The 14,589-nt window shown below is 43.2% G+C and overlaps 1 protein-coding gene across 1 annotated transcript in view; it reads left to right on the top strand.

Annotated features, from left to right (window-relative positions):
• Positions 1-6,914: 6,914 nt before the first annotated feature.
• Positions 6,915-14,589, top strand: part of LOC114065510 (hormonally up-regulated neu tumor-associated kinase-like) — a 122,646-nt gene continuing 114,971 nt past the window's right edge. The window contains exons 1-2 of the mRNA XM_027899488.1: positions 6,915-7,007; positions 7,108-7,159. Of these exons, the coding sequence (XP_027755289.1) occupies positions 6,915-7,007; positions 7,108-7,159 (145 nt within the window). The remainder of the gene's footprint in view (positions 7,008-7,107; positions 7,160-14,589) is intronic.

A 14,589-nucleotide genomic window follows, 5' to 3' on the forward strand; every position in this document is an offset into this window, starting at 1 on the left:
AGAGCATTCCCAGGACACATGAGAGAGGGAATGAGAAAGCCCAGGGAAATAGATCCCACTGAAGCAACACTGTTGTGCACCCCCAGGCTGCTGCATCTGTGCATTAAGTCTAGGATCAGCTGTTTCCTCTTCTCATTGAGAGCAGTAAACCTGTGAGGTACAATCAAATTGGGCTATATGGTCAGCTGTCTTCAGCAGAAACCTTGGAACTGAATTTGAGATATTTGGGGGTGTTTACAGCAGTAAGAGGTGCAAATCTCTCTGAAGTGCCACAGGACCCACATGCCACACTGCTCTGTGCTCTGCTGAAATCCCGGGAGGAAGGTCAGGCCCATCTGTATTAAAGAAAGATCTCTGGGAAAGGAGGAAAGGGTCACAGTATTGGATTTCTACTTTTTTTTTTCCACCTCTCTAGGGCATTCATCCTGCTCCCATGACTTCAGATCTGATTTCTTCAGATGCCTTTTTCAGTCCAGCTTCCCTTCACACCATCACACATCCCAGGCTGCTGCTCTTAGCATCCTCCAGATTCCAGTACCAGCCTGAATGTAACATGCATTAGTTTTTCTGCAGGACAGCTCTCACTCTCCAGTGCTTTTAACATGATTTTGCTATGCAGTTTCAAGAGTGCTAAGAATTTCTGGCCATTTCCCTTCTTTCTCTTGGCTAGAATACAAAAATATTACCTAAGCTGTGATGTACTTTCGTCTGCAATTTTTAAATCATTCATACTTCCCGTGTAGTCTACTAAAATTTTCATCCAGTTTTCATCACCTCATATCTTCATTATCAGGATCTGCCATTTCTTTTCCCCTCGGTTTAGCTCAGACTAGGCTGAAATGCAAAATTTCTAGTTGAAAATTCCAGCATTCATTTTCATCCAAAATAGGATAAAAAGCTCAAATTTTAAAAGCACTCCTGCAGAAACCCTAACATTTGAACTTCTACCTATTTAGGTAGAACTTGTCCGTATTTCTAGTTGCTAAATTGTAAATGTTAAATTTTGTTTCATTTACTTGGCAGGCTTTATTTAGAGTAAAATCAACATCAGACGGCATTACGCTTCCTGGGCAGATTCTGCTTGCTCTGAGTCAAAACCTATAGGAAACTACACTTCAGTTTCACATGGTCTTTACTGCCTATACTGGGTGGTACAGTGGGAAGAGCATTAGAGTGCATTGAGAAATATATGATGTAGTGAGGGACCTCACCCAGAAAGGAACAGAGAGCAGAGCTTCATGGCTGTCTACAGGAAATGTCCATTGCTGAGAAGCTGCGTCCTCAACTGCAAAAATCACCCTGATAAAAACGTCCCTTAGCCTCCAGTACAGCTGCCAGAACCATTATTTTTGCAACTGCTCAAGTCTGGGCGACCTAATTAACACCCAAATTGTCTCTCTTTTCCCTCCCACTGCAACCTTCTTTTTGCCAGGCAACCTCTCCGTGACTCCCCAGCCCAAACCAACCTGCAAAAGCATCCAAAACTCTAATCTTGTCTTGAAAACCTGTATGTTATTTAGTGGCAATTAAAGAAAAAACAAAAGTTACCAGTTTCAAAAGGGTTGTCAACAATTTTGGCCAGTATTCTGAATCAGTTGGAGAAAAATAAGTAACAAAACATGAATACATTTTTACTCAATTCGTACCAATATTTAAAATGTTCAACAACACTTTTGATTGCCAAAAATTGATGGACTGTTCTGCAGACTGTTTTAAAAGCATTAAGTATGCGGTTGAGTTTGTGGTTTGAAGACTTTTGGAGCTTTTCCTCATCAGAATTGCTATTTCCAATAAGAAATATAAAAATAATATGACATGCAAGCCAATAAAAATATAAACATAAAAATAAAATCTTCAAAATACAGTCCTTCCAGCCAGGTCTGCTCTCCTTTTCCAAATCCCAGGTCAAAACTTTGCTTCAATGGCTACAAGAAATTGGCAGAGTAGCAAATACCAAGGCAAGTCAGGAAGCAATGCTTCTAAATGACTCTGAAGTATCACACTTGGATTGTAGTTAATGAACACGGCCAAATAAACACATTGCTGAGACCTTCCAAGGTTACCCCCACTCCTTCTTTTCATTTCATACAGTTGTACACTGTATTTTTGTCACATATGTAACCTTGGGTCCCCTGGATTCCAAAGGTCCTAGTGAAACCTCCTATTTAAGATGGTCATCTCTACATTTGGCAGGTCATCTCTGTCCTGCAATTAAGGAGCATCACTCTTTGATTTCAGGAAGTGCAAGCATGTTTTTTGGTGGCTGCAGCTGGGGTTTGATTCTGTGCAGGGCTGCATGCACCCAAGGAATGCCAAGTACCCTCAATTCCATTAACTTCAGTGGGAATTAGAGAGCTCAGCTGTATTTAATATTCTGCAGGGTCAGGCTCTGAAAGCTGTATTAGCATTCTCTGTTCCCAGTAGGACGAAATTCAGCAAAGCATTTGGATTGAGACTTAACTGTAAACATGTGAACACTCCCCCCGATTTCAGTATGATTATTCTCATGCTTAAAGTTAAGCATATGCCTAAGTGATGTGCTGATTTTGAGCCAAAACCTACTGTTTTCAAGGGCTACCTAAGTTCACAATAGGCAAACTGCTTATCTATAATGCCAGTTTTTCATTTTTCATAAAGGCTGCACAAGACTGTGTATTTTTAAAGTGGAGCAGCTACACCGCTTGAAGAAGATAGGGCATTCTGGTAAACACTGATTATTTCTCTAAAATTGCTAATCTACTGTTATTGTTGTTATTATTACTGTTATTCCTATGTGAATGCAGGAAAAGCACCTATCCCAGACTCTTGGAGTTTTCGTTGCTCCTAAAAGAATATAAGCCATACAGCAAAGAATAACAAACTCTCTCTACATGACAGCGAACATCAGTCAAGTGACAGCTAAAAATATCCCATTCTCCCCAGAGACCCTCAGCCTCTTGTACATCTGAACCCTTCCAGAGGCACTAAAAAACAGAAGCATCTCATGGCTCCCTCTGAATGTTCCCACCTTTCACCTCTCCAGGGGCCAAGGAAGCCCAGGGGCTCCTGGAAAAGGATGTACTGGCACCTCTCACTTTTTCTGAATTAGGAGGGGGCTTCTCCCTTGAAGTGTTGCTGGGCTCCAGGAGACAGCATCTTGGCTAGCTCGTGGCAGGGGACAGATGTGGCTCTCAAGCAAATTCCTTCACCCAGAGAAGCATAGGGGGGATGTGGCGCCTGCTGTGATGGCTCTTCTCTGAAAGTAAAAGGCTCCTTCCTCTGGTAGGACATTGGGGCTGAGGGACAGAGGGGCTTCACAGGAGATCTGTTAGGGTACCAAAAAAACCCATGGCTGTGCATCATCACCCTGCCATTTTGGGGTCCATTAAGGCTGTTATTATACCCCTCAGTGTGGAAGGATGCAAAACAACACCACTCAGAGGTCAGGAGGAAAGAAGAGCTTTAGGGGCTTACTTTTCACTCACACCCCCTAAGCATATGCAGCTCATGGCACTGGAGCATGTGCTGAGAAGCCATGGGGAGCAGCACAGAGGAGGAAGACAGTTCTCACTCCTTCACGTGCAAATGGGGACCAAACCAGGACTTACCTCCAGGCCAGCTACAGAGGTTCATTCTGAGGCCACCTCCCCTCAATTTTCTTACCCCCTTTAGCAGCAGGTTGTCACTCTGGCTCGCTACATCAAACTCTGGCTTCTCCATAACTCCATGATCTGTGAGCTTTACAATGCCATGAACTGGCTGCTGCCAAGGAGCCATAAAGCCAGAGCAAGGACACATTTAAGATAGGACAACTGCCTACGGACATAAGCCCAGAACCTGCTGTTTTCAGTCTGGATCTCCCTTTCTTGATATCTGTCACAACATTTCAGTGTGCAGGTTTTGGCACGTGCAGCTACTGGACTGACGAGATAGCTTGTTGTGGTATTTTCTCAGTGAGGCTGACTGGAGGCTGTCTTTGCTCCAAGCTCTTGTAGAAGGATTATAAAATCAAAGCAACAGCATAGCAAAATTCATTAAAAAAAATATTCTGAGTCCCAAACAAATATCTCTTGGCACGCCTGACAGAGAAATGGCACTCAGTGCTAGAGAAGAGCCTTGGGCATGAGATGCAGGACTCACAAGACACAAGGAAAACTAATGACCTGGACTGGTGGGCAAGGGCAAAAGTGTTGATACTTATCCTTCATCCTCTTTGGTCCTGGCTGGCTCTGGTGGCAGGGCACACATTCCTTTCGAGTGTTCAGCTTATCTCACAAAGGTGTTTCCTGAGCACCTTGATATCCCAATTATGTGTGCACAGAGTCCAGCACAGGCTGCAAGCTGAGAGCGGCTATGGGTGGCTGTGTCTGAGAGCCCATTGTCCCTGCTGCCAGGAAAAGTCACAGAGGTGACAGGAAGATTTGCAGCATCCTCTTGGGATGACAGGAAAGCAGGGCTAGGGGAGGTTCTGGACACTCACCCCAACGCTGTGGAAACAGAGGAGCAACAAACGCAGCCGGAACTTCTGCACTTCGTAAACACGCTTCTGATTCTTCATTTTGCTTCAACACCTCCAAGGGCGTTCCAAGAACTTGCATTCTCAATGCTGCTTTTGCACGAGGGCCCGCCGTGGGACTTCTCCCCCGACAGCTGTCGTCTGAGGCTGCCGGGCTGTCCGTGGCCCTCTCCAAAGGCGGTGTCACGCCCAGCCGTGCGGGACCCCCGGGGCAGTGCGGGACCCCCGGGGCAGTGCGGGACCCCCGGGGCAGTGCGGGACCCCCGGGGCTGTGCGGGACCCCCGGGGCAGTGCGGGACCCCCGTATCCGTGCGGGACCCCCGGGGCAGTGCGGGACCCCCGGGGCTGTGCGGGACCCCTGGAGCCGTACGGGACCCCCGGGGCAGTGCGGGACCCCCGGGGCTGTGCGGGACGCCCGCACGCCCCTCCCAGCGCGGCCCCGCGGCCGCAGCCCCCGCTGCCCCCGTGCTGCCCCCTCGTGGGCACCGCGGCGTCCGCGCTCCCGCTCCCTCTCCGGCTCCCGTTCCTTCTCCCAGCCCGCCCGCGCGGCCGAGGGTGACCACGCGTGGGCGTGGGCGCTGCAGGTGCCCGCCTGCCCCGCTCCTCCGTGCCCTCCCGTGGCGTCCCAGAGCCGCTGCCAAGCCGCTGCCAAGCGGGAGCGATCTCTGCCGCGGATGCGGTGCTGACATGAAACACCACAACAGCATCCCGCTTTCCAGCCAGTGTTTTTTTGACGTTAAGGCGTCCTGGAGGGAAGACCCCAAAGCCCATTAATCACTTCAGGATGCCTGAGACGTGGGCAATAACACTGCGGAGAATTCAGGCCCTCTGACACTGCAGTGCAGTATCTGTGCATTTAACAATAACAGTCAACACTGCTGATGCCTGTGAAAATACAGATGTAAGCCAGCTGTCTGTCAGGGTGAAAAATGTGTTTGTCTTTTCGTTTTAACGTGTCATTTCCCTCTTGGACGTTTGCTGTGTTACTGCCAGGATATCATGTGTTTCCAACACAGACTCTAACCCGGGAACATGAACTACGTTTGGATGGAGGGTTGGTGTTGTCCTGTTTCTGAAACTTTTTTCTTCATCTGAAGTTAACAAAACACCTCTGTCCAAATTCCTTCTTTTTTATTATTATTAAAGTAATTTTCAATATCTATTTCTAACCAAAGATAATCGCAGATTTATCTATAAAAGGATCATAGGAGGGGTGAAAGAGAGTGTGTGTGCTGGGTGGTGTCAGTCTATAAAATGTCTTGATGTTCAGATTAATGCACAAAACCTTGAGATTAATAAGAGGAATTGGATGTATATATATCATGATCAAAAATCAGTAGGCATAAAATATGCTTATGATGGGATAACTGAAAGAGGTCATATGTAGATTAGATATTAGGAAGAAATTATTTACTGAGAGGGGACTGAGTCACTGGAACAGGTTGATGAGAGAATTTGTAGATGTTCCCTCCCTGGAAGTATTCAAGGCCAAGTTGGATGGGGCTTTGAACAACCTGGTTTAGTGAAAGTTGTCCCTGCCCGTGGCAAAGGGGTTGGAACTAGGTGATTTTTAGGGACCTTTCCAACCCAAAAACATTCTAAGATTCTATGATAACTCACGATAGGCATATTAGTAAAAAAAGATGCAGATGTTCATGAAAGACAAGGGGAGAAGGGAAGCATAGCTGCCTAGGACACTGAGCTAGTCTCAGTTTCAAATTACAGGGAGGAAAAGTTCTTGAACATCTTATCAGATGGAAAAGGACTTTAGGTCATAGAATCATAGAATCATAGGGTTGGAAAAGGTCCTCTCAGGGTAAGTATCTACTATGGACAATCCTCTCAGCAAGTGCAGGGGAAGATGAAATTTTGTGAGCTTCTGACAGGAATCCCCAGGAGAGGATGTTTCCCAGGGATTTCAGCAACTCACTGAGAAACTAATAAACCAAGAGACAAGAGACTTGCCTATAACAGTTAATGAAATGGTTCCAAAGGGAGCACATTCCATCAATTCATCTCTGTTCCTACCACTGAAGTGCTGGGACATTCCCTGACACGATTTTGTCCTCAGGTACTCACTACTGTTGCAAAAAAATTCCCAAACTCTGCTTGGAGTGCAGAAGCCAGGTCCCATGGGCAGGGCATGGCCTCACAGTTTTGGATGGTGAGAGAGTTTAGTTGTCCAGATGTGGACCACTTTCTGCCACTTGGTTTCAGTTTTAGAATATAGCTGTAGACATGTTTTGTCTGTAGTGAAATGTAGGCAATGTGTTTAGCAAGCTCCAGGAACATCCTAATGACAGTTTCTTGTTGTGTAGGTGAAGAAAATCCAGCAGACGGAATAGGGGAAAGATTTTTACAGATTTGGAAATAAGTGTCTGAAAATGCAAAGGTGGAAATTGAGAGGAGAGTTGACAAAATGACTATTTACGATCCGTATGAAAAGAAGGAGAACAACAATATTAAAACAGTGGAATTCAAGGACATGGATTTCAATATATTCAGAGAACAGGTAGGTAAGGTCTCATGTAAAGAGTTTATGAGAAAAAGGAGTTAAGGAAAACTGACGTTTTTGGGGTTGTTTCTTTTGTTTGTTTGTTTATTTGTTTTAGAAACAGATACTGCGTGATAAGTACAATAGATGCATAAACTATCCCAAAGCAGGTGAAGAAGCAGCAATGGTAATAAAACAAATTGGTTAAACCACAAGAACTTTCTTGACTTCAAACACTGCAATACACAGCAGCAGTGGAAACCAAGATAGACTGCTAAAGCCAAAAATAAGTAATGTGAAAATAAACTACAAAATCAGAAAGGCAAAGGCCCAAAATTATTCTGAGAAGTCACTCTGTAAGAGGAAAATCAAGGAAGTTCTAAAGGAAAGGTGGTCTCTTGAAGGCCAAAAGCTCTTTTGTTTCAGCTTTCATTGAAAATAATTACTAAATTGGGTGGCTTAAATACAGTACAGCACATAATCTTCCACTAGAGTATGGGAAGAAAAAAGAAAGGGAGTACTTACATAATGTAGAACCTTTCATATCAACCACATCATTCGTCTACAGTACCTTGCTAAAGCACTCTCAGAGTGTTGCTGGCTGCAACTGCTCTGCAAAAACTTGCAGAGTTCAGGTGAATAACAAGAGGAGGGAGAAGGCTAAGCAGCATTCCTGTCTCCAAAAGAGCACAGCTGGAATCATAGCTGCCACACATTGGATAGAATTCTCAGAACAAGACCGGAGTAAATACTAAAAGTAATTCATAAGAATCTAAAAGTTTACAATGTAAGTAACAATGACATGGGTTGCCTCAGAATGCACTGAATCAATTTGAATTATTTCCCTCTCTGACACTAATAAGTGTTGGTATAGAGTGATTTAATAAGATTTTTGACACTGCCACATAAATGAAACATAGGGAGACATGGTCTAGATGAAATCATTACTGAGTAAGCATAAAAAATGGTGGAACAGTGCCCTCAGATAATAGTTAACTATTAACTTACTGTGAAAATGGTATTCTTTAACAGTCTGTCTCGAGTTTTGCAACATTTGCATATTCATTAGCGATCTGGATGTTGTATATTGAAGATTTCAATCTGGAGGAAGTTGCAGGACAGAAAGAGAAAATTAGAGAAATTATCTGACAAAGAAATATTTCATTCACTTTGGAGTCCTGCCTGCATGTTACATAGAGCTGGGAATAATCACCTGGGCAAGTGGAGGATAGGCAAGAAATGGAGAGGTTCTCTGGGAAAGATTTTGTGCTTCTAACAGATCATAAGTGAACACAGGTCAGCAACATCTTGTTGCTGCAAAGAAGACAGAGGGAATAGCAGGCTTCTTGATTAGGACTTTGCCCTCAAGGCAGAGGAACACTGCTGCTCTCAGCATGGCCCATGCTCTGGCTCAAACACAACATTTGCATGGGTTTGATGTGTGTGAGTGGGAACAAGGCCACAGAGCAATGGTTATGAAGGGACAGCTTGCAAATGTGGCCTATGAGGAAAGATTGAAACAACACTTTGATGCAGTGAAAGGGAGAAGTGAGATGGCTACTGTAATTTGCTCTGGATTCATTAATGACTTTCTCCTTTTTTATGCAGCTGCCAGGGAAAGTGCCTGGGACACAACCCCTCAGTGCTCCCGTTTGGCAGATTTAAGGTGATGAGTACTGTAAGAGATTGAAGGAGTTTGCTATAATAGATCCAGGCTGATTGTTGTGCTCAAGTTAACCCAGTGTCAGAGAATGATTCCCAGCATGTTTAACTTCCTGGTATAAGCCTGGATAGCGAGTCTTCAAATACATAAAAAGGGACTTCACTGAGGAAGAGAATTCACAGCTCTCCATCACCTGGGTATTTCAAGTTAGAAATAACAGGTGCAGTATACAACCAAGAAGTTTTAGTCTGGCTATTAGAAAAAATTTGGAAGCACTGGAACGCATTGCCTTCAGAGAGGCTGTGTCACAGAAGGGTTTGGAGTATAAGCTGGTAAGCATCTGACAGTGAAGCCTGAAGAACAGTAGATCCTTTCCAACAGCAAAACGATGGACTGAAAGACTTTTATGTTCCCTACCAGCCTATTTTCTCTTCTTCTCTCAAGAGTTAGGAAAGAGCAGTTAAATAACAATTATCTCTTCCAGTCAGTAAGAAGTAGGACCCCTTGCAACAGGACTCTCCTTCATCAGTTGTTCTTATAATATTTCAGTGCATAATTCTAGGGTAATTTATAAATTCCTCAGAAGTGAACTGCACTGAATTAGCTTTCCCAGTGAGGACTCCATAATTTAACGGACACATTGAGGAGCTACTTTTTGTTCACTTCTGCTTTAATCTTTTGGAAATTGTGGTTTCCTGGAAATTTTTACAAAGAACAATAAATAAATAGGTTAGACTCCCCAGGAACTTCACAGCCAGTGCAGATAGGTCTAACCAAGAACTAATAATGCTGGTTAGGTCAAAAAGCATCTGTAAACTATATAAAGCTTTTGGAGACTGTATCAAGGAGGCAACTATTCCACTCTGGCTGGCTCTTTTTCATGTTTTAGTGCAGTTCTGCCTTCCTCCTAAGAAGCATTTTAAGCCAAAAGGTTTTCACAGAAAACGATTTAAGCAATGTAGGAGCAAGCAGGGACAATTTATCCATCAGGGTGGGGATGCTGTCTGGAGACCTGCAAGTTAAAAAATAGTTTTTTGGCTTTGTTGTCCAACTGACCTGATCAACTGTGTACATACATGTAAAGATCTTTGACAAGGACAACTATCTCAGGTCTGTTTCAATTCATTTTAGTTCAAGAAGAAAATAATTCCCACTGGAGTCCAAATCGTCCAGATCGCTTAGGCTCCATGACAACCTGTACGAAGGAAGTTGTGGTGGGGTAGCTGGCTGCTCTGTTTCATTTTTTAGAAATCAGAAGAAATTATCCTGACATTCCTGAAGGGAAAAAGTTGCCAGAAGTTTCTTCTTCATGAGATAGAGATTTTTCCTTTCGGTGAGAGTGAAATCTTTTTTAACATGCCGCATTGTCACACAAAACGGAAATCTTGAATTTCCAGTCATTTCTGCTGGTCGGTTAGTTCCTTCCAAAACCTGCCTGCTTTATAAAAAGAAAAAACAGCTTTGAAAACTGGAAGAATTATGACCTTCTTGGGGGTGGAGGCTTAGGACACAGACATTGCAGCTCAGAGGTTCAAACTTGCTCGCTTACTCCTTTTGACTCTCACTGACACTTCAGTGCTCTGGTGCTACAATTGCCTTTGAAAAGTTTTTCTGATTTATTTTACCTTACAAGAAAACTACCAAAAAAACTACCGAAAAGACTCTAATTTTCAGAAACAGGGCAGGGAAAATTATGCATTTGTTTTCTTGTTCATCTGCTCTGCAGTGATCAGGGGACCTAAAGCAGTGTTTCCACACAGTTTCTATGGTTTAATAATCATCAAATTCTCATGCAGAGTCTGTGGCCTGAGCCAAGTTTTTCTGTTAACCAGCCTGAAACATCTTTGCTCCTGAGATGAAATAAGATCAGACTCATCAAGTCCAGCATGGCCTTAAGGAAAATATATAGATATGTATTTGAAAAAAAAAAAAAAAAAAAAGAGCCTCAAATTCTTTCTTGCAGATAATTTATTCCTGCTAAATATCACATGTTGTAAATGCCTGCAGTTCATAGCAGTTTTATGAATCAGAGCTTGGGAAGGCTGGTTATTGAAAATGGGCTACGTGGCATGGACCAGGATACAGGAGGATGGTATGACAAGAAACTGTTCTGATCATCAGGTTCTGATGATACTTAAGGAAATGCTTACATGAAATTCACCTAAAAATAAATAGAATAAAACCCCTCTTCAAGGAGAAGTTTTCCCCAGTCACTTATTTGCTAAACGTGAAGTGCCTTAGATTTTCAATGGTCAGGAATATTTTGAGTTTGACTATGGCACTAAAGTAATAAAATAATAAAAGTTTATCATTTTTCCTTTTTGTTCATGTATTTTCCTTTAACATTATTCATGTGTAGATGAGGTGAAAAATGTACTTCAAAGTTTTATTTTGTATTCTTGGTGGATTTTTTTCCCTGTAATATATCCAAACAAGTTGCATTTTGATATGCAGACCATATGAAGGTTTTCTTTTTATAGCCAGTGGAGTAGTCACACAGTTCTTTGCCTTGTACTCATAGATTTATTGTTTTTTTTTTGGCAATGGTCCTAAGGACAAGTCTTTTCTATTCTGAATTTGCTAAACTGGAGTTCTCAACAGTGCCACAGTACAATGGTACTGGTTCACCACGGACCTAGTGCTAAGAGCTGATCATAAACAGAACCATAAGGATATTCTAATTATTGAAAAAAGTTTAAAAAGAAAATGTGCCTGATTCTTCTCCAGAAGCTCTGTGAGAAGTACGGAAGAAATCAGCAATGAATGCTTTGAACGGATATCAGACAGAAGAAAATTTCCTGAATGTGAAGTTATCAACACACAACAGGTATTTCATGACTTTAAACAAACACGGGGCAAATATTTGTAGATGATGCTTTGTTGGTTTCAACATGACAAGGAGTTGGGCTAGACCTTTAAGATCCATTTTATCTTTTTTCCCTAAACATATCTTGTTTTATTCTAACATATTGTTTTGTTCTAACATATGGCAAAGAGTTATTTCTAAACAAGAAATGCCCACATACTGGGCATTGTATTTTCAGTAAAAAGCATTATGGTCAGCTACCAATGCTGTGGAAATTAATTAACCTAGACCCATTTCTTTTGAAAAAAAGGGATTCCTTTTCTTTTGAATCCACATATAACATAAATATGCAAAAAATAGAGATAATTCAAAATGTCAACATCTCTTTGAAGTTCACTGAAGCCGCATTAAAGAGTCATCCTGTCTTACACGGAAGATGCCCCTGCCTTTAGATGACAGAACTCTGGTACTCCAAAGCCAACTCGTACGCCATCTCCACATGGGCTGGAAAGCTACTTGGTCCTTCAGTGGCCAGCCTTTTTGACTTTTGAATAGTGGAAAAGGGCCGGATAAAATTGCTAATACTTGTGCTGATTGGTAGCAAGGACAGGTCTAGAGCTGAAATTATATCAGTGTTTGGTGCTGCAAAAACGCAATTGCTTATCGTTGTTTGCAGAGGGAGTTACACCGGAGATAAGGGGCCCTCATCTCTCCAGAGGACCTCAGTACTCCTTGAAGAGAAACAAGTGTGATAGTAGAGGAAACTGAAATCCCGAGTCGTCAACAGCCTTCCTTACTTACAAAGTAGGAGCTCTGCATAAGCAAAGAGGGTAACTCTGTATTGCACAGACCAACAGCTTTCTGCAGACTTCAGGTTCAAAAGTATTCTGGAGCACTGAATCAGGGCCGGCCTCAGCAGAATGAACAACTACACAAAATCAGACCGTTTTCAGCGCTGTCAAAGCTTTGTTAGTGCTTGCTTCCGAGAGTGGAAAAATGGTCTCCCAGTTGTCCCACTGGCAAGACACTAAGGTTTTATAGGGTCATTACTTCTCCTGTATTGCCTCTTTGACTTTAAGTAAGTCATCTGAGGCTTGATTTTGTCAAAAATGCTGACCAGGTTACATTACATATCCACTAGCAAGATGGCCAGTGTGGCTGAAAATCAGGCGTTCCTCTCCTTGTGTCTCACTAAAACAGCAGTGGTATTTCCCCAAGTATGAACGGCCGAATTCACACGAATGGGTTGAAAAGGGCCATTTTCATCCAGCATGGAGCTCTGTTCCTTTCCCTAGGGGAACAGCTGCACAGCAGCTCATTGCATTAGCTGCAGCCACACAGACTTACATTATCAGTCCTCAACCCTAACCTAGCAGCAGTACCCAAAAGCTCAGTATGGATGAGGTCCAGGTCCTTTAGCAGTTTTACAGCTTGTGCTGTTTTACAGCTCTGTGCTGCCTCAGGCAGGCTATTACCCTTACCCAAGCAAGTGATTTTAAAGATGGCTTAGCATTTGTGGGTGCCACTACCACCCTGCCTTCAGCATAAATATGACCCTAGATAAGCAATGCCACCCAAATCCCCCATTGCCCAGCTAACACTTGGAGCGCAGCCCATCCCATAGCCATGATCCCTCTCCAAGATCAGAGTCCACTTATGCTGTGGATGGAGCATGCTGGCAGCAGCAGAGGATGTCACTGTCAGGTTGCAGTCACCCATGGCTTTCTGAAGTAGCAACATCATTCAGTAATACTGAAGGCTGTAATTTGAACACTGCAAACTGCAGGGCCTCAGTTAGAGGGGAAACAGTGAAGCAGGAAGAATAGCCATCTCTGTACAGATCATGAGAGATAGATTACAGTCAACTGGAAAAAAAAAATCACAGAGCAACAGAGAGGTGGCTGGAAACCTTGGAAAAAAACCCAATTCAACAGAACATCAGTATTTTGAGAGCCCCAGCCAGGAAGCAGGACACAGATACCATGCAGTAAAGTGCTGCCAGACATGTTGGTTATTGATTTTTCTGAAGATCCCACCTGAACTGAATGTGTGGACTGAATCCCAATGAGAGTCCCAGATGGAGTAGGCAATTGTGGAGGCAATGGACTTATTACTCTTTAGGACTCAAGGGACCAAGATAGGTTTTTACAAGCAGCTAAAACGAAGAAAGAGATCATATGGGAAGGTGCTAGGCTCCTATTGTTTCCGGACACAAGTCCTATAACCCAGGGCAAAAGGGAAGAATTAACTGTGGTTTAGAAAAAAAGAAAGAAAGAAAAAGAAAAATATTTGAGATATAAAATGTGTCTGCATCAGTTTCTCTGGCCTGTGAAAGTGTACAGTTCACACAGTGAGAAAACCAGCATCTTTTGGAGAGCAGAGGCAACAAAAGTTGCTGTCAAAATCATTGGACACAAACAAATTCTGTAACTGCTCTCTAGAAAATCTGCAATTGCTCTCTGCAATGTGCTGGGTCCCCACCACTCCTCACATCCCAGTGGGTGATGAAGAAATCATCCAGAGAGTGGGGGCTCGAAGACTGGCACCATGTGGGAGCAGGGGAAAAGCTTGTTTCGTTTTCCTTTCTCTTTATTTTACGTCATCTAGCCTGTGCTACCTTGCTATCATCTGAGTAATACAAAGTACGTGCCAGTGCTGCCAGGAGTTTTAGGATAAGCACATCCAGTCCATCACAGAACGGCATCTGAAGTTGGTATGTGCAGTGGGTGCAATCCCTGTCCAAACACCATACATACAATTATCTATTTTAGCACTCTCATCCATGTCCTGACTGTGTTTAATTCATTACAAAACAATGCCAGTAATGTCTGAGTCTTCTGGCTTTTGTAGCAGGGATGAGCCTGAGGTCCCAGACGGTGTCTGCTTGGTACAGCCTAAAACTTATCCTTGAATAATATCAGCCCAAGTACCTAGAAAGGTACTGAGTTCAATATCCACCTTCCTCCCTGCAAACCTGGGAGTTTTTGAAGGAGGAAAAACATGACTGCTCTCCCTTCCCAAGATACTGTACCTGGGGAAGAATAACCCCAAGTACCAGTAGAGGTTGAGGGTTGACCTACTAGAAGACAATTCTACAGAGTTACCTTTGAGTCTTGGTGGAGGAAAAGTTA

The sequence above is a fragment of the Empidonax traillii genome, unplaced genomic scaffold (genome assembly GCF_003031625.1).
Source record: "Empidonax traillii isolate 1590-97213 ecotype Southwest subspecies unplaced genomic scaffold, ASM303162v1 scaffold671:size839176, whole genome shotgun sequence".
NCBI lineage: Eukaryota > Metazoa > Chordata > Aves > Passeriformes > Tyrannidae > Empidonax > Empidonax traillii.